The sequence below is a fragment of the Etheostoma cragini genome, chromosome 21, assembly GCF_013103735.1.
Source record: "Etheostoma cragini isolate CJK2018 chromosome 21, CSU_Ecrag_1.0, whole genome shotgun sequence".
NCBI lineage: Eukaryota > Metazoa > Chordata > Actinopteri > Perciformes > Percidae > Etheostoma > Etheostoma cragini.
In genome coordinates, this window is record NC_048427.1 from 12,398,517 (window position 1) to 12,420,444 (window position 21,928).

Here is a 21,928-nt window from a genome sequence, read left to right on the forward strand (position 1 = left end):
GTAGTTAATTAGCTAGCTAACGCTAGTTACCTAACCTAGCTGGCTAAATGTCAGTTGAGCTAGCTAAACTAGTGCCAGGCTTGATAAGACGTTTCTTTATTTGGTTAGTTTGACAATTTGTTTTTATAGGTTTTTGCTTACCTTACTCCCTGACATTGTGCAGAGCTTTGACTTTTAACTTTGTAAAGTGCGACATCTTGTGATAATGTTAGGTCATTACTCTGCCGTTGAGTGTTCAGCACTGTCTAACCAATCCATGAAAAGACTAGTGAGACGTCAAGAGACTAACCAATGAACGTTTAGCTACATCTTTTACAACAAAAATGGCGTTCTTTGTGTTGTGAAGCGGAGGAGCTACAGACAAATATATTTTATGTTTTGAAAAACTGAAAAAGTCAAGTAAGCATGTAATTTAGTGATAACATAGTGTGACTGGATTGTTTCTTATTTGCCGTGGAGTATCTGTGTTTTTGCACCCTACAAGAGAACTTTATCTTAATGTATGATTGAATTCATTTCATCGGCAGCTAACGGCTAACGAGAAGCCATATGAATGAATAACGTAGCTAGCTAGCCAGTAAACTAAAGTAAGCTAATGCGTATTGCATATAGAAGTTTACTGCGAAATAGCTTTAACATTAATGGCTGTCTCTTCGAAATGTTAATTAATTTTACGAGTGGGTGGTCGTTTTTAATAGGATGAAGGTGGTCAATCTGAAGCAAGCCATTCTACAGGCATGGAAGGAACGATGGAGTGACTACCAGTGGGCCATTAACATAAAAAAAAACTTTCCAAAAGGAGCAACATGGGACTATCTTAACCTTGCAGGTCAGTGAAGTTTCCTAGACATCATGCTAATTATTACTCTTTACACCAGTTATCTTTTTTATCAATTCTAATTGTGGCTTTACATGCTGTTTGTGCATTTCAGAGGCCCTGATGGAGCAGGCAATGATTGGTCCCTCTCCTAACCCTCTTATTTTGTCTTACCTAAAATATGCTATAAGTTCCCAGGTGAGAGAAAAAGCATTGTTATTCAAAATATGGTAACTGGGCAGTGAGTCAAACCATAATGAATGTTACCTTCTCTCTCCTTAGATGGTGTCTTATTCCAGTGTACTTACAGCCCTCAGCAAGGTAATTTATACTTTTATATGTTTTCCACAGAATTATCCTATCATGCAATTTACTTTAATATACAAGGTTTTCATTAATATGCCTCTTTTCTGATAGTTTGATGACTTTTCTCGGGAGCTGTGTGTCACATCACTGTTGGAGATAATGGACATGTTTTGCCATCGTCTCAGGTCTGTGCAATTATCCACAACAGTGTTTTCCTTCTCCATCTGTAACGTTATATAACATTTTCCATTTTTAGGGTTACCTGTATAACACATTTAACACATAACCGCATGAAAGTTAATGCTAGATGTTTATGCCTTGTATGAATTTAGAATTTCTTATGAAATCATAATTATTTTAGTAGGCATAAATGTAGATTTATGTCTCAGAATATCATCTCCAGTGATTTGGGGCAAATTTTCAATAATTGCATAGTAACTATTAACAAACGTGTTAAATGGGATATGTAGATAACATTTAATGAAGCTGAGAATTTATGTCAAAATAAAGAGGTTTTTTCTTATTTAAGTCTTGCTTAGACTATTGCCAACTTCACTCAGTTAACATGCAACTCAACAAGAATGCTGCTACCAAGGTAATAAAGTGATTGTATCATACCTAGATCAACCTTGTCTCACAAATGAACATTTAGTTATTATATCTTACTTGTTTCCTTTTAATAACATGCAATATTTTGATGTATTTCTAATGGTTTATTCTTTACTGCTTGCCTGCACATTTGCTAAGTAATAACTGTTAGCTTGGTTTTTGAAATTACATAAGTTTCTTCTAATTTAAATGCTGTCTGACTCACTGCCTCTTATCTCTAACTCTGAAGCTGTCAAGGGAAAGCAGAGGAATGTATTGGGCTGTGTCGTGCTCTGCTGGGAGTGGTAGTGTGGCTGCTGCAGGGCTGTGCCTGGTACTGTGAGAAGCTGAGAGAACTGGGTCCATCAGCTAGCACAGAGACCAGTCTAAGAGCCTGCCAGGAGAGGCTTTACAATCTGATGAATAGCACCAAGAACAGAGCCCTGGTCCACATCGCTCGGCTGGAGGAACAAGGTGTTTTGTGTGTGTGTGTGTGTGTGTGTGTGTGTGTGTGTGCGTGTGCGTGCGCGTGCGCGTAATTTCAACATGATTCTGGTTCTCCCCTGTCAAAGCTACATTAAAACAATCTTGCAAACTTGAAGTTACATTTGATCTATCACAGAGTTTCCCTCGGTAAGAGAATCGCTCTGACTTTAAGAGACAGTTTTAGTTACTAGTGATTTTCTGTAAAAAATTAGGACTAAACCTTACCATTTATATTAGATTTCTGCAAATCGTATTACAAATAATTGTTCCGACATCTTACTGGGTCTCTGCTGCTACTCCTCCAAAGGTTCCTGGAGCAGCGTAGAGCAATCAGTGTTGAGAGTGACGGATGGCCTCGGCTGTGTCCCTAACCAGACATTAAGAACTAAATTGGAGGAGAGCTTGTCACTAGTTAAAAGGTGAAGATTCCAACCTTATTCCTGCATATTGAATACACAGATCAATTTAACTTTTGCATGTTGCTGCTTAGCCTACATCAACTACATCACAATCAATCTTTGTCATGCTCACTTTTCACTCTTTCCTCAGTATTCCCCTGATGCTGTCTGAGCAGAGTGACCCTAGGTTCCATGCCTCCTTCCCATCAGTCCACGCCTTCGTCATGCTGGAAGGGACTATGAATCTGACAGGCGAGACACAGCCACTGGTGGAGCAGCTGATGATGATCAAGAGAATGCAGGTGAACATTTAGCGGCATAGAAATGTTATGTTAAATCTGCCTTAAACTGCCAGGGAAAGTAAAGTGATTGTCTTTTGTTAGCTGGAGAGATGCCAGTACACCTCCTGGACACTGCTGAGGTGCCCCTGAGCAAGGCACCGAGCCCCCAATGGCACGTTGTGCCTGTTTATTGGCAGCCCTCTCGCTCTGACATCTCTCCAATAATTCATGTGTATAGATCCGGTGCATGTTTGTGTATTTCGGGCCTGCGTGTAATGTGTAAAAAAACAAAATGTAATTTCCTCTTGGGAATCAATAAAGTCTTCTTAAATATCTTAACATTAATATGGCATGATGGCAGTAAATTGTGAACGGTAAGGTAATTTTTATCAGAGTGGTCCATGTTGTATTTGATGTATGTATTTCATGCTCAGAATAAAAAATAAAAAAAGGAATATAAGAAGTTTAAGATCAAATCAAATCTGCAGAGTCCAAATTTTTCTGCAAGACCATTCGTCTTTCATTGTTAGGCCATTTCTCATTATGCCTTTGTCCTTGTAGTTATCAGTTTCTTCATGCAATAATTAATGCACAAGCATATTACGATTGCTTTATTGTATGTATATATTTTAGTATTTTTGCCAGCAGTCTTTTCAAATTGTCTGTCTTCCACAGCGAATCCCTGCTCCTCTTTTTGTCCTGGAGATCTGGAAGGCCTGCTTCACCGGCCTCATCGAGTCACCAGAGGGCACAGAGGAGCTCAAATGGACTGCCTTCACATTCCTCAAGGTAAGATCCATTTCAAAGATGAGGACTGTTTCCTTTATCTACTTGTGATCTGCCTCTGTCTGCCTTTCTTTTTTTTGCTTAGTCTGGAGTGTTTATTGTCCTTTTGACTTTAAAATGCTGTCAAAATCGGGCCATTTTGAGCAAAATTCATTAGTTTGTTTATTTCCACTTTAAAGATTGTATTTTCAGTATTATTTCCACTTATAAGTCTTAAGTAGACTCTCTTTTGCCTACATTGACTTTAGTTTTTTTTTGCATGCTGTAATCAATTTAGTGAATAAGGACAAAATAAAGTAAACAGATCTACATCCTGCACAAGTGACAGAATGACAGAAGTATCGTTGCTGTGCGCGTGCAACTCAACCACATTTTACCAAAATTATTTTCTTGTTTCTTTATACTAGATTCCACAAGTTCTGCTCCGCCTTAAGAAGTATCCTCAGGGTGACAAAGGACAGGTACAACAATTGACTCACTGATGTCACAGATGAATGAGCACTGACACAATCATGAGTTTTTAGTATTGCTAAGCAGTCAAGGGCTAAAAAAAGCAATAACTGTGTGGTGTGAAATGTAATGTGATGAAACCTTCACTATCAGTTTTTGTTACATGGCAAATTGTATTTTCCAGGACTTCATGGAGGATGTGAATATTGCATTTCAGTACTTACTTAAACTCACACCCTTGCTGGACAAAGCTGATCAGAGATGCAAGTAAGTGCTCCAAAATATTGGCACAAACATCTTCACTGCCTGTACTCTCATTGTAAGACCTTCTAGATAAAAAAAAGATAAAGCCAGTTAAATGCCATGTAAGCCGACACCATGATACTTATCATTTCTCTTGCGCTTCTTTACATAGTTGTGACTGCCTCAGCATGCTCCTGCAGGAGTGTAACAAGCTTGGTCTGCTGTCAGATTCAAATACAGCTTGCCTCACTTCAAAACGGTACGCGTTCCCGTGTCACAATGAACACACGTGGCGGCTCTTTTCTTTATTATCTGAACTCTTTTAGTTAACATGATCATGAATTAAGTTTTGTTCACTATTTTCATACAATACACTGTATCCCCCAACCCCCACCCCGCCTCTGTCTCTTGTCTACCCCTACCTGTCCGTCCCTCTCCCCTTGCACATTTGATTCAGGACCGAGGACAGGGAGTTCGCCCCAAGGTTAAAGACAGCAGAAAATGCTAACATCCAGCCTAACCCTGGTCTCATCCTGCGAGCTGAGCCAACTGTCACCAATATTCTTAAGGTAGAGCACCATTAGCCAATCTAAACTGCACAGGGCATTGTCAGTGTATTCTATAAACTGTATAACATCAAGGACATGTGTGAAAATGTCTGATCTCAGTGCAAATGACAATACGATAATCAAAGTTACATGCATAGAAAAAAAAATTTAATATGCCAATTAAAAACAAGTGGAAGAACTATAATGAACACACCTTTAGTTAAAAGAACAAATGAACATCACGCTTCCTTTCTTGTTCATCAGACAGTAGATGCAGATCACTCCAAGTCGCCTGAGGGCCTTTTGGGGGTCCTGGGACACATGTTGTCTGGGAAGAGCCTCGATCTGCTCTTGGCAGCAGCAGCAGCCACTGGGAAACTCAAATCCTTTGCCCGGAAGTTCATTAAGTGAGTAAATGCAAAATAGAGTTGTAAGGTAAAATAAATAGTCAATATTGTCCTATATTGACTAACATACCAGTGGAATGATGAAAACTCCAGTTGGCCTGAGAAGTGGATCTTTTAACAAGATGTTTCATAACTTTTAATGGGTTTCCTCTTTGTTCTAGGCTTAATGAGTTTCCCAAGCACATCAGTGGCGAAGGATGTGAGTTCAAATGCAAGAGTGACATGTTCCAATGTGGGGATTTCTATCCTCATTGACATATTTAATATTAAACAAGATCCTAACATTGTGGATTTTTTCCTGCTCTCCTTCAGCCAAGTCTGCGTCAGTACGGGCCCTGCTCTTCGACATCTCCTTCCTAATGCTCTGCCATGTGGTGCAGACGTATGGTTCTGAGGTTAGTTTGTGTCAATTCAAACTTTCAGAAAAAGAGCATATTGATGTTAATGGCTACAGTAGTATTCAAAGTGAATTTCAGAGAAATCCGCCTGCTCTTTCAACTTAAGGCCACACGATGTGCAGAGAAGGCTTTGTAGAAGTGACCTAAGATTTTCTGCAGCATCGCTGCAGAAAATAGTAGATTGATTCAATCTATATCATGTGTCCATTTTAATTGATTAAGCCTAGAGCGATTCATAGACCACACCGCTGCCCTGTGTCTCTCATTCCCAGGTGATCCTGTCAGACCCCAGCCCTTCAGGGGAGACACCTTTCTTTGAAACATGGCTGCAGACATGTATGCCTGAAGAGGGCAAAACTCTTAACCCAGACCACCCATGCTTCAGACCAGAGCCTGGCAAAGTGGAGAGCCTGGTCACCCTGCTGAATAACTCCTCAGAGATGAAACTAGTGTAAGTTGCAGACTACTCTTAACTTAAAGAACTGTTTTTTTGTGCATGCATAATCCCCTTTACTCTCAATCACTTAAAATACGTTACCCCACTGATGGCAATTTATTTCCCTCCCTTACAAACCATGTGTATTCATTCATTTCAGCTCTGCAGCAATTTTCACATTCTTCAAACAGTGCACTTTGATCCCACCTATTTAGCATTTATATTTATATAATAGAAACATGCATTAACGCTATAGAACTCAATTGAATGTACAGTACTTGCCAGCAGACGTTAGTGTACATACTGTAAATGTATTTCTCCATATAATTCCTCTTGTGGGCACCTACTGTATAACTGGAGGCTTTTTATAGAAAATGAATGACATTATAGAAAAACCCAATTGTAAAAAAAACAAAAAAACATTTAAAAATAAAAAACGAGATATAACTGTAGACAAGGGTTATGAGTTCGGAATATACGTAATAAAAACATATCACGGAGGCTCCGAAGTCTGAACCAAGACAACAAACTCTTAATTAACTACAACATTGTCATTGGCAGCGTGTTACAGCCTCACCACTTCCGTTTTACCTTTCACAATAAAAGCCCTTTGCTAAGAGGCAACTTGCGCAATGTATTAAACATAATTTATTAAATGTTTATATATTGCTTATAAATGCTTAATATAGGGACTGAAAGTGTCACACCCTTACAATAAACATAAATATTGCTTGTAATTGTAGCACTATTGAATTTTGAGTGGATGTCAGAGCTTCCCAGCAGTACATGAATGCACCAGACGGGCACTCTATTCAAATCAAAGAATGCTTAAAACTTCCTAGCCATTCAAAAATAGTGATTGTGATAGGAATAAAAAAGCACGTGACTCTTACAGTAACTACTCCATTTCATTTGTTTTAGTTTTTTTTAGACTTCTGCTTTTGATACTTTTGGATCTTTGTTTTGAACATTTGGTGGGCACTGCTTCACACTGTTGTCTTATAAACTAGGACTTTAAATGTTTCCACATCAGACCTGCAGAGTATGTTTGGTTTCATTTTATTAATTTCATTTTCATTTCAGTTATGTAATGAATTCTCAAAATATGGAACTTCCTCTGACAGTTATCTGTTGTTGTGACAGCCAGGTGAAATGGCATGAAATCTGCCTCAGCACACCAGCAGCCATCTTGGAGGTTTTGAATGCATGGGAGAACGGCGTTCTGTCTGTGGAGGCAGTACAGGTCTGTTCAACTTTAATGCTCTTCCTGTGACTGGAAAATGTTTTGTGAGATTTCCTGAGTGTCAGTTGCTCAGGTGATCGGAATCCTCCTTAACCACTACATGAACTTTTGCGTTTTGACTCATTAGTCAAGTGAGCATGACATATTCTCTGGAAATTGGCAAATAACCATGTGTAAGAACTTGCAACAGCAGTGACGTGCTAAATTCCAAGATTTGTAGCAGACTTCTCATTTTTCCCCCAATCCATTCAAGTTTTTGTATCACGCAACGTGGGAGGATGCGGTCTTAGTCAGAATCCCCTTTCCTTTGACCATACCGGTCATTCTTTTAACGACATACTTCCCTTTTTGGGTCATTTCTCTGAGTGTAGAAAATCACTGACAACATCAAGGGGAAGGTGTGCAGTATGGCAATCTGTGCGGTGGCCTGGCTTGTGGCCCACGTCAGGATGCTAGGGAGGGACGAGAGGGAGAAGCCACAGACCATGATCCGGCAGCTTGTGACACCGCTTTATGGGGAGAACACTCTGCAGTTTTACAATGAAAGGTACACAACTGAAACACACGCTTATACTTTACAACTGTAGCCCATGATCCTATGCGTTCTCCTTCACAGACCATTAATACATGAATTAACAATAATGTCCTCTCCTCTCCCAGGGTGATTATTATGAGTTCCATCATGGAGCACATGTGTGCCGACGTCTTCCAACAGACGGCCGCGACCCTGCGCCCCCCCATGGAGGGCCAGGAGCCGATCCCCTACCGCAACCTGCTGCCGGCCAAAGACCCCATCCATGTGGCCCTCAGCAAGCAGTTCCAGACTGTGTTGCGCAAAGGCTGGGTGGACAGCCGGGCCATGCATCTGTTTGAGAGTCTTCTCAACATGGGCGGGGTCTTCTGGTTCACAAACAATTTGGTCAAGGTAGGGGACCAAGAAAAGGGTGCAGATAGCTCGAGGATCAACAACAGCCACACTAGCTGTGTTTCAAGGCGGCCACTAACCATTCATCATCATTTTGTCTGCTGTTTATTTTCTTGATTAATCGTGTAAAAAAATTGACCATCACTATTTATTCCAGCCTCAGGTGATCTTTTGTAAATGTGTTGATTTCTCTGACCAATATTCAGATATATTGGTCCTGAGATATTCAGTTTGCTATGATATAAGATAAGGAAATATTACCTAACTGTTGAACCGATTTTAACAAAATTAGTATTTGAATAATTTTCTTTTTATCAATTGACTAATACTTGTGAGATCAAAACAAGGATCCACAAATCAGAATCAATCAAACATTGGCCCACATGGTACCTTTTTAAGATAATGAAAACCTAATCTTATGGTATCAAAGAACCATGCAAAGAGACCTTAACTAGAGCGTGACAGTCAATTTACTCATTATGTGTATAATCGGAGCACTGCGTCCAATTCCAGGAGCTGCTGAAGGAGACTCGACAGGAGTGGGCCGATCGGGTAGTGGAGTTACTTTACAGCATCTTCTGCTTGGACACTCAGCAGATCACCCTCACCCTGCTGGGTACCATACTGCCCGACCTGCTCACAGACTCAGCCCACTGGCACAGCCTGGCGGACCCCCCTGGAAAGGCACTGGCCAAGTGAGTGAAGCTTAATACTTTTGATGTGATGATGGCAATGGTATTTCGGGATCTGGTGTTGACTTTACTCTTCCGATGACTCCTCAGGTTGTCTGTGTGGTGCGCACTCAGCTCGTACTCCTCTCACCACAAAGGCTCGTTCTCTGCTCGTCAGCGCAAAAGGCAACGAGAAGATATTGAGGTAACAGTCACTCAAGCAAAGTAAAATGTGACTAATTGTAATGCTATTTTCAGTGTGAGAAAATGACACAAATTGTCAATACTCTGGTTTAATTCCTTTTAATTGCACATACACTACCAGCCACTTAAAAATTGCCATTGTAGACAGAATACCAGCTGTAATCAGTTGCATTGTTTTTTTTAACCAGGGCAGCAGTTTTCAGTTTACATTTTGTGCTTACATAATTGCAAAAGGGATCTCCAATGTTTTTCCGATGTTTTTCTAGTTAGTTTAAAAAGAAATTATATCAGATTAGTAAACAGAATGTGCCTTTGGAACATTGGATGAATGGTTGCTGATCATAGGCAATGTAGATATTGCATTAAAGATCAGCCACCCACTCAGATCAGCTGATATTCTGTCTACAATGTAGTGGTATGGATATTTGTATGTGACCCCAAACTTTTGACTGGCAGTGTAACCCAAAGTATTCTAACATATTACTTATTGGCTGCAGGACTACAACAGCCTCTTTCCCTTGGATGACACTCAACCCTCTAAACTCATGCGTCTGCTCAGCTCCAATGAGGATGAGCCTGCTGCCCTTTCCAGTCCAGGTCAGTCTATTAATGTGAAGGCTGTGGCTGTGTCAGTCTGAGCTAAGGATTATGCAAATAACAGATGGTTTTTCAAGACCCTGTTACTAGCAAGTTGCTAGTAAGTAAATTGTGTTAATTTTAGCTGCCGCTTTGCAGTGTTTTACCACGTTTCCAGATGTAAAGGTCTGTTCTTTACGGTGCTGTGTTGCTCACTGTATATTACTGAGTTAGCGTTACGGGGAGGTCATATAGTTGCAATTAATGTTTTGCTTAGACAAAAAATCATTCATTTACAATATGAGAATAAGTTACAGACGCATCGTTGCATTTCAACTGTCGCTTACTGTAATTTAGCCTTCGTTGGATGTATCGTGAGCAAAATCGTGAATCGCTGTCACTGTGTCACGAGCCAAAGCAGTGGGTTGTTGTAGCAACAAACGTAGTAATAACTTAGGTTTATATGGCTTATTTCATAAAACCCAAGTAGGCTTTACACAGGTACAGGGGGACAAGGGAACAGAAAATAGTAGGCCAACACAAACACGGACTACAAGGAATAAAGTGGTTCCACGCTAAATGGAAGGGGTACGTAATTAAATGTTGGTTACTGACGTACAACCACATTGCGCGTTAGTATTTTATGAATGAAATAGACATATTACATACCTAAAGATGTTGGTTTTGAATCATTTACAATACCGTTAATTATCTCCATCTGTTGGAAGCATGACCGAGTGTCTTTCACTTAACTACATCAGTTAACTCTTAACTAAAATGTAAATACAAAACATATATAAAGAAAACTCCTTTTACCTGGCTGAGACTGATACTAACACAGGCTTTTCCAGTGTTCAGATAAAATCTGTGATCCATCAGACTATGTGCAATAGAGCCCTGTCTACCTGCCGTAAATCATTTTGTGACTTGCAGGGAAGAATCGGACCTGAGGAAAGGCATAAATAAAAACTTTATAAAACTAGCGTTTATTTCACTGAATCTCGTTTGGTGTTACAGGTCATTTATGATCTTCAGATGGAAGATCACACAGTTTCAGAAACGTGTTAAAGTTACATATAGTCCCTTTACCAACAGGAGGAAGATTGATTTTGAGTGCAATAGAGGCATTGTGGTTCCAAACTACTCTTATCATCCTGCTGTCAACCTGACAAATGTAATGAGCATTCAGCTTTGGGAATTTTACCCAAAGTCAAATGATTTCCACCCATTCCAATTAAAGAAAAAAAAAAAAAAAAAAGTTTGTCCATTGTCTTTAGTCAAGACGGCCTTTTTGTTAACCACCGACTGAACACTTCGTGGTTAACTTTAACTTCCTTGTTGACATTCTGTTGTTTTGTGTATGTGTCTTTTTACTTTCTCAATTAAAAAAATAAATAATGAAAACAACACTTCTTCGGCTGTTTTCTTACGTTGCATGTTCTCTCATAGGAGACCGATCAATGAGCAGTTCCCTCTCTGCCTCCCAGCTCCACACTGTCAACATGAGGGACCCTCTCAACCGAGTTCTGGGTGAGTCAGTGCTATACGTCCACATACAGTCCTTTTTTCCTGCACCTTGCACAGAGAAATGAACCAGCATCTGTTTTAGGAACTGCTCATCAGTATACGGAAATGCCATAAACACATACATGTGTGCTTATTTCAACCATGACAATTCATACCAACTGTTCTCTACTCCTCAGCCAACCTTTTCCTCCTCATTTCCTCTATCCTGGGCTCCAAGATGGCGGGACCTCACACCCAGTTTGTACAGAGTTTTATGGAGGAGTGTGTTGAGTGCCTGGAGCAGGGAAGTCGTGGAAGCATCCTGCAGTTCATGCCTTTTACAATGGTGAGTTATGAGCTGGGAGAAGAAACTGGGAGGCAAGGTGGAGATGGATAAAGATAAGGAGGGCGATGACTGGCTGTTACATCAGAAATTGGGAAAGAGTTTGGAATTTCTTCATAAACTTTGTCTGTTCTGCTGGTTTCAAAGACATTTTTGAGGATTGAGTGCTTTGGTAAAGAGAAAATCTCAGAGAGTTAGAGACTCCAAGGGTCACGCTCAGAATTTGATCCATGTGGGAATTTGCTCCAAGTTAAAGTGTAACTCTCGCCAAAATGCAACCCAGCTTTTACCTTAACTTTTTGTGAATGTACCCAAGTCAAAATTTTGTTTAAAAGCATAATTAGGACAGAAGCGTCACTTACCATATTTTTGTTTTGGGTCAGATGGCCTTTTGAATGGGAGTACTAGGAGCACTTCTATGATCACATCGTCTTAATTATGCTTTAAAACTAAAGTTTGACTCAGGTACATTTAGAATTCCAGCCACTAGAGCCAGTCCCACAATGAACTTTCCTTAGTATGTAACATTTCTGTAGCTTTTGAGGAGGTGAGGGGGTGTGGCTTTGACCAACTGCCACTTTGCTTATTTGAAAGCCATGGTGTGTCTCTCTCATGGGTGGTCCAAATTCTCTGGGTGGGCAAAACGGAGAAAGTGGAGGTAACCTTGCCCCTTATGAGGTCATACGGGGCAAGATTACCACCTCCTTCCAGATCTGCCCATCTGAGCTTTCCTTTTCTCAAAGGCAGAGCAGGATACCCAAGGCTCAGTTTACTATCGCCATTTCGAGCCTGGTGTTTGAGTTGTTAAAAGTCACTTTGCTGGAGCTGTTGTGTATGCCCCTAATGGTTTTGTGGGAGCCTGTAACTATGAGAATGTTCACAGATCAAGAGTTAAAACTTGCCTTGAGCAACATGATGCATGTTTCTTAAAAAAATAATGCTTATTTGGCTTTTTGTGCATCCAGGTTTCTGAGCTGGTGAAGCTGCCTGCTCTGGCCAAACCTAGAGTTGTCCTGGCAATCACTGACCTGACTTTGCCGCTGGGGAGAAGAGTCGCTGCGAAGGCCATCTCTGCCTTGTAAACCCCCTCCTAGGGGGTGAAGTACAAAAACAAAAACAAAAAAACATAAATATTTTATTTTCTGTTATGGGTAGCTCTGAACCTGGGTGAATCATCCATTTAAAGGGATTCTTTGTTGGAAAATACCATGTTTATAACCATGTCTCTGTAAACAGTTTTTTATTATAGTTTTCCCACTAAAATGTGTAAATAAGTTTTAAAATAAAAAGAAAACACAATGAGGATCCTCTGGTTCTATTCGCCAGTGTTTCCATTATTGTGTGTTTGAGATTATAATATGGTTACATCAGATTTGGAAGTTACAGTAAATTGAGATCTAACCGCAGTGATTGCAAACCCTGGTGATGATCACATGCTAGCGAGGCTACCACATGACACTACATACAAGGTGGTGGTTTGTGCCACCCGCTTAAGTAACAAAAGCTCATGGTCATCATCCACTTCTTGCAACACTTCAAGGAAATCTTTCTGGCACCGTGGCAGAAATAATGACACACAACCTTCTATTTCACTTTTAGTTGCACTTCTTTATTACAGTATTAGCTCCACTGGAATATTTAAGATGGACAGTGGCTTGCATAAGTTTACACACTCATGCTAAAGTTGATTTAAAAAGAGGAATAAAAAAAAAAGTTTGGAAATTGATCTTATTGCCTTAATTCAAAAAAAGTATAGGAAATTCCAACCTTTTAAGGACACCAATTTTCTCTGTCAATGAATAATGTATTGTAAATAAATAAATGTTCTTCATTAAAATACAGGGGGCATAAGTATACACACCCTATGTTACAATTTCCCCATGCCAAGGGTATGTGAGGCTATTTTAATTCCAGAAGCCAAGGGAACTTTATCAGGATGCATAGTATCCTAGATTTGTGAAAGAACTGGCCTTTAAAAATTAAAATCTGCCTGCTTCTATGGGAATTTAACATAGGGGTGTATATACTTATGTTCCCTATATTTCAAGGAAGAACATTTATTTACAATACATTAACTCAAAGAAAACTGGTGATTTTCCTAATTTTAATTAAGGCATTTTTTATTCCTCTTTTTGGTCAACTTTAGCATGTGTGTAAACTTATGCAACCCCCTGTATTTCAATGAGAGCATGAGTCAGCATAACCCACTGCTAGTGCTCAATGTGTCATTATGCATGGTCTTTGACAAAAAGGAACAATTCCCTTTTCCAAAAAAAAGTACTTTATTTGAATCTCTGAAAATGCAAACAGTGTTTTTTAGCGTCATACAAAAATGAGTTTCATGTTAACATTTTACAGGATGTATAAAAAGTCCTTAAGGTGCCCCCAACCCCCTAAAATGAGGGTTAACAGTTGATAAAGTTTAAAAACGTCTGACAGCATGGAAATATAGAAAATTAGAGCTTTGCTATACATTGTTTTACTTCACTCAAATACACAGTAGTTAAAGATTTTGAGCCATTTTATATATACGTGTGTATTTACAGTGGAGAGAAGTATTTGACACTGCTGATTTTGCTAGTTTTCCAACTTACAAAGAATGTAAAGTTTTATTAATTAAAATTATAGGTACACGTCAACTGTGAGAAAGAATCTAAAACAAATCGCATTGTATGATTTTTAAGTAATTTGCATTTTTTTCCACGACATAAGTGTTTGATACATCAGAAAAGCAGCTTAATATTTGGTACCGAAACCTTTGTTTGCAATTACAGAGATGATTTGTTTCCTGTAGTTTTTGACCAGATTTGCACACAGCAGCAGTGATTTTCACCCACTCCTCCATGTCCTTCAGGTTTCAAACTGTCGCTGGGCAACACGGACTTTCAGCTCCCTCCAAAGATTTTCTTGTGGGTTCAGGTCTGGAGACTGGCTAGGCCACTCCAGGACCTTGAGATGCTTCTTACGGAGCCACTCCTTAGTTGCCCTGGCTGTGTGTTTTGGGGAAGACCCAGCCACAACCCATCTTCAATGCTCTTATTGAGGGAAGAAGGATTTTGGCCAAGATCTCGCGCTGCATGGGCCCATACATCTTCCCCTCAAAACGGTGCAGTTGTCCTGTCCCCTTTTGTAGAAAAGCATCCCCAAAGAATGATGTTTCCACCTCCATGCTTTACGGTTCGGATGGTGTTCTTGGGGTTGTACTCATCCTTCTTCCTCCAAACACGACAAGTGGAGTTCAGACCAAAAAGCTCTATTATAGTCTCATCAGACAACATGACTTTCTCCTATTCCTCTCCTGGATCATCCATTTAGTCACTGGCAACTTCAGACGGGCCTGGGCATGCGCTGGCTTGAACAGGGAAACCTTGCGTGCACTGCAGGATTTTAACCCATGACTGCATAGTGTGTTGCTAATGGTTGTCTTTGAGACTGTGGTCCCAGCTCTCTTCAGGTCATTGACCAGGTCCTGCCGTGTAGTTCTGGGCTGATCCCTCACCTTCCTCATGATCGTTGGTGCCCCACGAGGGGAGATCTTTGATGGAGCCCCAGACCGAGGGAGATTGACCGTCATCCTGCACTTCTTCCATTTTCTAATAATTGCACCAACAGATGTTGCCTTCTCACCAAGCTACTTCCTGTTGTCCTGTAGCCCATCCCAGCCTTCTGCAGGTCTACAATTTTATCCCTGATGTCCTTAAACAGCTCACTGGTCTTGGCCATTGTGGAGAGGTTGGAGTCTATTTGATTGAGCAGCTGAAGAGGTGTCTTTTATACAGGTAACAAGTTCAAACAGGTGCAGTTAATACAGGTAATGTGTGGAGAACAGGAGGGCTTCTTAAAGAAAAACTAACAGGTCTGTGAGAGCCGGTATTCTTACTGGTTGATAGGTGATCAAATACTTATGTCATGCAATAAAATGCAAATAAATTATTTTAAAATCATACAATGTGATTTTCTGGATTTTTGTTTTTAATTCTGTCTCTGACAGTTCAAGTGTACCTACAATAAAAATTACAGAGCTCTACATGCTTTGTAAGTAGGCAACCAGCAAAATCAGCAGTGTCTGAAATAGTTGTTCTCCCCACTGATGTGCATGTATATATATTTAATTTTCAGTTATTTTTATAAATAAATTCACTAAATAAATATTGCATGAATAAATATAAAAATAGATTAAAAAAATAACAAATATTAATTTAACAGATAAATACATAAATACCATGGTAAAAAATGGCAGAATAAGGTGTGTTTTGGACATGAACCAAAGTCTGGGGTCAGCTCTCTGTGTCCTCCTCACTGCTGTGCTCCAGACTCCTGAGGAAGCGGACCGTGTCCTGCCCGAAGGACTGGAGCTGCACCAGGGTCAGGTGGGCTGCCACCTGAACCTCGTATTCTCCTGGCAGACGCAAGGCTAAGGGGGTCGGTGAGGGCTGCACTGCAGCCTCTGCTCGAACTATTTTCAACATCTGCAAGGCACACAAAACAACATCATGACAGTGCCTAAAAAAAGGATCGTTTACCTGGAATGACAGTGATTTAGAGGTAGAATTCTACCTTATTGATCTGAATGACGAGGTCTCTGATGTCAGCCTGGAGCACAGTCACTTTGTCTTTGTTTTCCAGCCGAGGAGAGACAGAGCTCAGTAAGGCCCTGTGTAGCTGAAGACCCTCGGACATACGTGTCAAACCGGTCTCCTAATTGTAAAGAATAACAGCGAACTGGTCACATTATCCATCCTTTAACACTTATTTCATTTCACCGAATAATTCCCCTGGTAAACGCTTACCAAAGTGAGATTCTCTGTAACTGTGAGTACAGGAGCAGAGGGGATGCCAATGATGGATGCCATCATCACAAGCTTTGAATTTTCCGCAGAATCAAGTTGTAGAGTCTGTGGTGGAGATAGTGAGACAACATTAATGTCATGGGTAGATTGCAGGAGGGCATGCAACAGGGTGCACACATTGCCTTGATATGTGTTTGATGGCCTATGTACTTCATCATAAAACAGTTGTTCTTAGATCCTTTACTGTAGTAAAATTAGTAATACCACAACAATGTAAATATACCCTATTACAAGTAAAAGTGCATTAAAACTACTTTTAGTACGAGTATCAAAAGTCGAGTTAGGGTTGAGTTAATTTTTACTCTTCTTTACTTTTGCGTGGTTTAATCTGGACAATGCATCATATAGTTTTATGATAATAACATAGAAATAAGATCATTGTGGCCTTTGTCTGCCCTGTAAAGTAACAGGTTTCTATGTTAAATTAATGTCATGTAGTACAAGTTTTTAGGTTACATAAAATAGAAATACTCAAGTACCTCAAACGTACACCCACTTAGTGCAAATGGGTCAAAACTAAATGTGGGCAACTTCCACCACTGTGAAGGTTTTGGCAGGATTCAGGCAATGGAATCTTAGAATTTAGAGATTGATGCTGCTCCCTTTTAGCAGCACTAACTTATTCAACAGCCTGTCAGACTAGTAACATGGGCACAGTGCTCCCTCCCATGCCGTGGGCTCGTAGACAGACCTGCACTGATTGAATAACACCAACACACAGCAGCCTAATAGAGCTAATTAAAACTAAAACGTATTGAAATCAAAGCGACACCAGCACGTATCTATTGTCTCCCACCTCTGTGTGAATGCAGGACTTGTGTGTGTCGGGAATGGAGAGCAGGATCTTTTGTATCAAGCTGTGGCTCCTCTGCACGATCTCTTGAAACTGCGCACCCGCAACGAGCACGTCCCTCTCCGGCAGAGGCGCGCTGCGGGCGAACATGGCCATGTAGCAGGGAATGGCGAAAACTGGAGAAGGAGAAGAAAAATCCAAACGTCACCGTCGAGGACTCGAAACAATCTCCTTTATACATCCAGCACAACGTGCGAGGTAGTGTGTTTACGTGCGCGTGCGTGTGGCACAGGAGGATAACAGGCAGAACAAAGCCTGTCTCTCTCCTCAGCAGCTCCTCTGGCTGCAGCACTGGGCAAGTTCTCTCCCCCCCTCTACACAAGTTCAGAATAGTCAATGTAATGTGATACCCAAGCCAAAAGTGACTTTACGAGTTAAAGCCAAGGGAATATGACTATTTGAGCAGATGTAAAATGCCAATAAAGAAACAATTTACTGATTAAAACAGGTCCAGATGCATTAAAACTAACTGTGCAGTAATACCAGTAAATAGATCATCCAAACACACTAGTGGCATACTTCCTTTCGAGTCTCTGCTGTGTCTGGAGGTGATCCGCAGAGGAAGAGAAAGCAACATTTTACAGAGATTGCCTAACCACTACTCACCAATCAGAATGTTCATGGCTTGTGTTGAGGAATGTCTTTAAGTATTGACCTCAAGTGGACACTATCCATGATTGCTAGTACAAATAGATCTTATATATAGCAGGCCCATAGTGGGGTTTCCCATCATTTGTTCATTTCAAGATTTTTTTTTTAAAAGTTTTTATTTATTGATGTCACAGCTTGTAGGCTACTATGAGTCCAAAACAATGAAATGTAGTTTTTTTTTGTAGGAAGAATCTTTTCTTTCCTTATGATGTCTGTGGTCATTGTACATATTTTTGACCCATTGTGATTCTTCTTCGGCAAATGACGTGGTTTTACTCGCTTTAAATAGACTGGGAAATTTAACAACCTAGAAGTACAATATAAACTTTGTATTTCCCTGCGTGACATGACACAACAGCCAACCTAAAACAAAACCTTAAAAATAGAGTATTATGACATTTGGAAATATTTTTTTTTAATTATTGCCCCCTGTTGCTGTCATTCGAAAGTTGTGAGTTTTGTCTTACCTGAATGTGTCCGTGATCCACACAGGTTCCTCACTGGTTCAGAGAAAGACGTTGTCAGACTTTATAGGCCTCAGGTACCGTAGGCCTACTGTACATTGGACAGTAAAAACAAAGGCTTGACAGATACACGAGTGCCATCCGGTGGAATTAGGTTGTTTTTTTTGCTTTCAGTTGATTAGTTCCACATTATGAGAGACATTCTTATTTGCTTTCTTGCCGAGAGTTAGATGAAAAGAGTTGAGTCTGTAACTTAGCACTGCGACTGTAAGGGACAGAGGGAAACAGATGGCCTGGCTCTGTCCAAAGGTTAAAAAGTTACAAATTAGCACGTTTTCCTTTAGTTTTTTAATCCATACAAAAACAGGCAGATTTCCAGGAAAAGGGTTTGAGGTGATGCTCGGATTACATCTTTAACATTTAGACAGTGCCATGCTAGCTGTTTCCCCCTGTTTCCAGTGGTTATGCTAAGCTAAGCTAACCTGCTTCAGCTACTGTAAGTATTTACTACACAGGCATGAGAGTGGAATCGATCTTCTTATCTCTCTGCAAGAAAGTCAATAAGTGTTTTTTTCCAAATTGTCGAACCGCCTATTATTTAACCACCACAAGTTACCCATTAACCTTCATTTCCAAATTGTAAAATCACGACATATACTATTGTGGTGAGAGTTATGTAATTACCTCATGGGTCAATTCTGTGCCTCTATTGTAACAGATTGGTTTGCTTCATGCTCTGACACGCGGCCCCTTGATCAGTCAGTGTAGCTATGTTACATCTGGCCATGCTTGATAGGCTGTAGTATAAGTGAAGCTGTCAAATCTGATCCCTGAAATCCACACTGGTCTGATCTCCAATCAATCCTGCCCCATGAAAGGAGGGCATTATTCACTCCTGAGGCCTCGCTCTACGGCCCCGTCAATGACCCAGTTGGAAACACTATTTGGTTGTAGTGGTGGAACAATGGGCTAGCTCGCCTTTAGCTTGCTAGACATGGAAACGCTGCATAAACAAGTACGTCCGACCTTTGTAACCATTGAAGCCGTGCGCTCTGATACTTAAAAGATGGACCCACAGGTCAATCCAAAGGGACTGAAGAGATTAGAGGTGTTATACGCGCCAAGGAGATTATCCACAATAAAAAAAGAAAGGGGTTTTGCATCCATCCCTCACTTCCTAAATCACTAATGTTTGTGACACACAGATTTTTTTTTCCTTCAGGTTAGAAGGAAATTACAAGACCTGGGTTTAGAGAGCCCAAAGATGTCTTTAAAAATACTCCATGTAAAAAAAGAGGTTTTAGGGTTAATCCTGGGACCTGGGACTTTTCACAAACATTATGATATTATAAGTTTTCTGCTTCAGAAACATGCATTCTGTTCATCTGCAACGGTCTCTTAGCAGATAAGTAAATGCCTTCTAATCATTTTAGTACTTAAAGAAATTGGCCTGAAGGAACTGGCACTAATTCATGTTGACTTTAGTACTGGTGTTCATGCAGAACATCAATCCTGTTAGCGGAAACATTTGCCCTCTGATGCTGAAACATGTCTTTTCCACGACTAACACAGACTGCTAAGGGTTTTTTCCCCACTCAAGTGTTAATGTTGTTTTCCCCATTTGTGAAAAATTAGGAAGGTTTGAGATAACATCAGAGCATCAGATGCAAAGACAACTTTACATGGTGCGACTGAGACCACTGATCCATCCGGACGTCCAGGTTAGATCTTATTTGAAACCACCTTCTTTTGACCGATTGTGTCCTCTGATTTCACACGGAGTAACAGTAATGCTGAGCTGTTCAGTCTTTCGTAAAATGATGGTGCCGAGAAATTGCAAAATGCTTTTCAACTGGAAGGATATGTGCTGACCAAAGTCTGCGAGTACTCTGGCCTTCCACAGAGGAAAGGACTTCACACAAAAGGACATTGCTCAGGAAGTGATTTCACAACAAACATGACGTGATTTGTAATTCCACAAAAATTCTCACTCAGACACAAGACACCTTCATCAGCTGAATTTGACATATGAGTGACACGTCTCAGGTGTATGATATTGATTTATACAGGATAGAACCTTTTGATGAGAAATCAGTCATGCAGTCTTCATGTTTGCTTTTACACATTCACAAAAGATAATCAATGCCTAAGTATATATCCTCACAGAGAATCTGGACCCACGTTAAATTCATGTCATACTAGTTAGTAGGTCACATGTCTGAATCTGGATTAGGATTTATTGTCCACATAGCAATTTTTACCATACAAATCCACATACTGCGCAATAGTTATCCATACATATGCCATCTTGTATATGATGTTCATTAAACTAGTCAATACTCGCATTTCGCCCATTTCACCTTCTGTGCTTTAGTTAAGCATAGTACAGTAACAGTAATCTCAATATGTCTATGTTGCAATTGTATTATCCATTTACTGTCTAATAGCTGTATGAGTAACCACTTGTACATTACTGTATGGCATTTGAACATTACATTTGGACATGTTATGGTATGATACATACTTTAATACCCATAAATCAGAATCAGAATCAGCTTTATTCGCCAGGTATGACATACATACAAGGAATTTGACTTAGGTTGGAGCAAGCCAATATCAATGGGGATTAATAATAGAATCCTGCACTTCTACTCTTTCTTTACCCACTGAATATGTTGTTATGTGGATTAGTATGATCAATTTGTGTACAGGCTGTGTCAATTCTAATATAATACCTTTGATATTTCAATTGATATACTGTACATGGTACATATTCTTAAACACATTTGAGTTTGTCGAACTAACTTACAGCACACCTAGGGTGGGTAGCATTCTAGTTGGTTTCTGGGACTAGGTCAGGGACCTAAATAAGGGCCCAGATCTTATTTGGTTCCTGTGCACCAGTACTGGCTTAATCCGGCCCTTACTATGAAGCACAACTGTTTGCTGGTATGACTGTGGGTTTTTGGTTCTTGATGCTTTGACTAATAAAGGTTAATCATGATGTGAAAACAGGCATAAGGGCATTTAATTACCTCATACTTACAACTATTCCACAACAGGGGGCGCTGTGTTGCACAGAATAAAGTAAGGACCATTAGACAGTGTTTTCTCCTTCAGCTCTAATGTGTGTTTCCTCCTCAAATCCACTCCCCTGGAGGACACTACCAAATGAACACCATCACAGATTATTGACAATGATGTTTTTGTCACTGTCCTCAAATGCAGCACCTTACATTTTTAGGGCTGAAAGAGGAAATCAGGTGCCCACACACAGGCTTTCACTGGGAGATCCCATGTGATCTCGGAGCCTGGAAACATTTTCACCTGCAACCCAACACCAAACAGGGCCGCGCTCTGTGGGATTGGATGCGTCACCCTATCCCCCACTTTGTGTCCCATTACCCACCAGTTGTAATGCTCACACCAGTGTAACGTGTCTAAGGTAAGAGACGGGGCAAGCTGAGCTGGCCTGAAATTTAAATTAACCTCAGTGAC

At 40.3% G+C, this 21,928-nt stretch overlaps 2 protein-coding genes and 1 long non-coding RNA gene across 8 annotated transcripts in view; 1 reads left to right on the top strand and 2 right to left on the bottom strand.

Annotated features, from left to right (window-relative positions):
- Positions 1-259, bottom strand: part of LOC117936665 — a 46,201-nt gene extending 45,942 nt beyond the window's left edge. For both annotated transcript variants that reach the window (XR_004654995.1, XR_004654994.1), the window contains exon 1: positions 142-259. This is a non-coding gene — a long non-coding RNA (uncharacterized LOC117936665). The remainder of the gene's footprint in view (positions 1-141) is intronic.
- med24 (mediator complex subunit 24) lies at positions 163-12,723 on the top strand. Of its 2 annotated transcripts, none has more exons than XM_034859923.1 (26): positions 163-399; positions 699-829; positions 933-1,015; positions 1,100-1,138; positions 1,235-1,308; positions 1,962-2,185; positions 2,505-2,616; positions 2,747-2,897; positions 3,552-3,665; positions 4,070-4,123; positions 4,297-4,379; positions 4,528-4,614; positions 4,813-4,924; positions 5,168-5,310; positions 5,472-5,509; positions 5,623-5,705; positions 5,981-6,159; positions 7,288-7,387; positions 7,759-7,934; positions 8,048-8,312; positions 8,826-9,007; positions 9,095-9,188; positions 9,685-9,784; positions 11,213-11,293; positions 11,467-11,615; positions 12,578-12,723. In XM_034859923.1, exons 2-26 carry the CDS (start codon positions 700-702, stop codon positions 12,692-12,694), a joined length of 2,970 nt encoding a protein of 989 aa, XP_034715814.1. In that variant the 5' UTR covers positions 163-399; position 699; the 3' UTR covers positions 12,695-12,723. The 2 variants fall into 2 exon arrangements, with proteins under 2 accessions (XP_034715814.1, XP_034715815.1); XM_034859924.1 differs by having other exon boundaries at positions 4,825-4,924.
- A 3,048-nt stretch (positions 12,724-15,771) lies between these two features.
- csf3a (colony stimulating factor 3 (granulocyte) a) lies at positions 15,772-18,461 on the bottom strand. Of its 4 annotated transcripts, none has more exons than XM_034859956.1 (5): positions 17,799-17,863; positions 17,259-17,431; positions 16,403-16,507; positions 16,170-16,310; positions 15,772-16,081 (listed from the first exon to the last, which is right to left on the bottom strand). In XM_034859956.1, exons 1-5 carry the CDS (start codon positions 17,830-17,832, stop codon positions 15,890-15,892), a joined length of 645 nt encoding a protein of 214 aa, XP_034715847.1. In that variant the 5' UTR covers positions 17,833-17,863; the 3' UTR covers positions 15,772-15,889. The 4 variants fall into 4 exon arrangements, with proteins under 4 accessions (XP_034715847.1, XP_034715848.1, XP_034715850.1 ...); XM_034859957.1 differs by lacking the exon at positions 17,799-17,863 and adding an exon at positions 17,922-17,985 and having other exon boundaries at positions 15,773-16,081; XM_034859959.1 differs by lacking the exon at positions 17,799-17,863 and adding an exon at positions 18,434-18,461 and having other exon boundaries at positions 15,774-16,081.
- Positions 18,462-21,928: the final 3,467 nt, after the last annotated feature.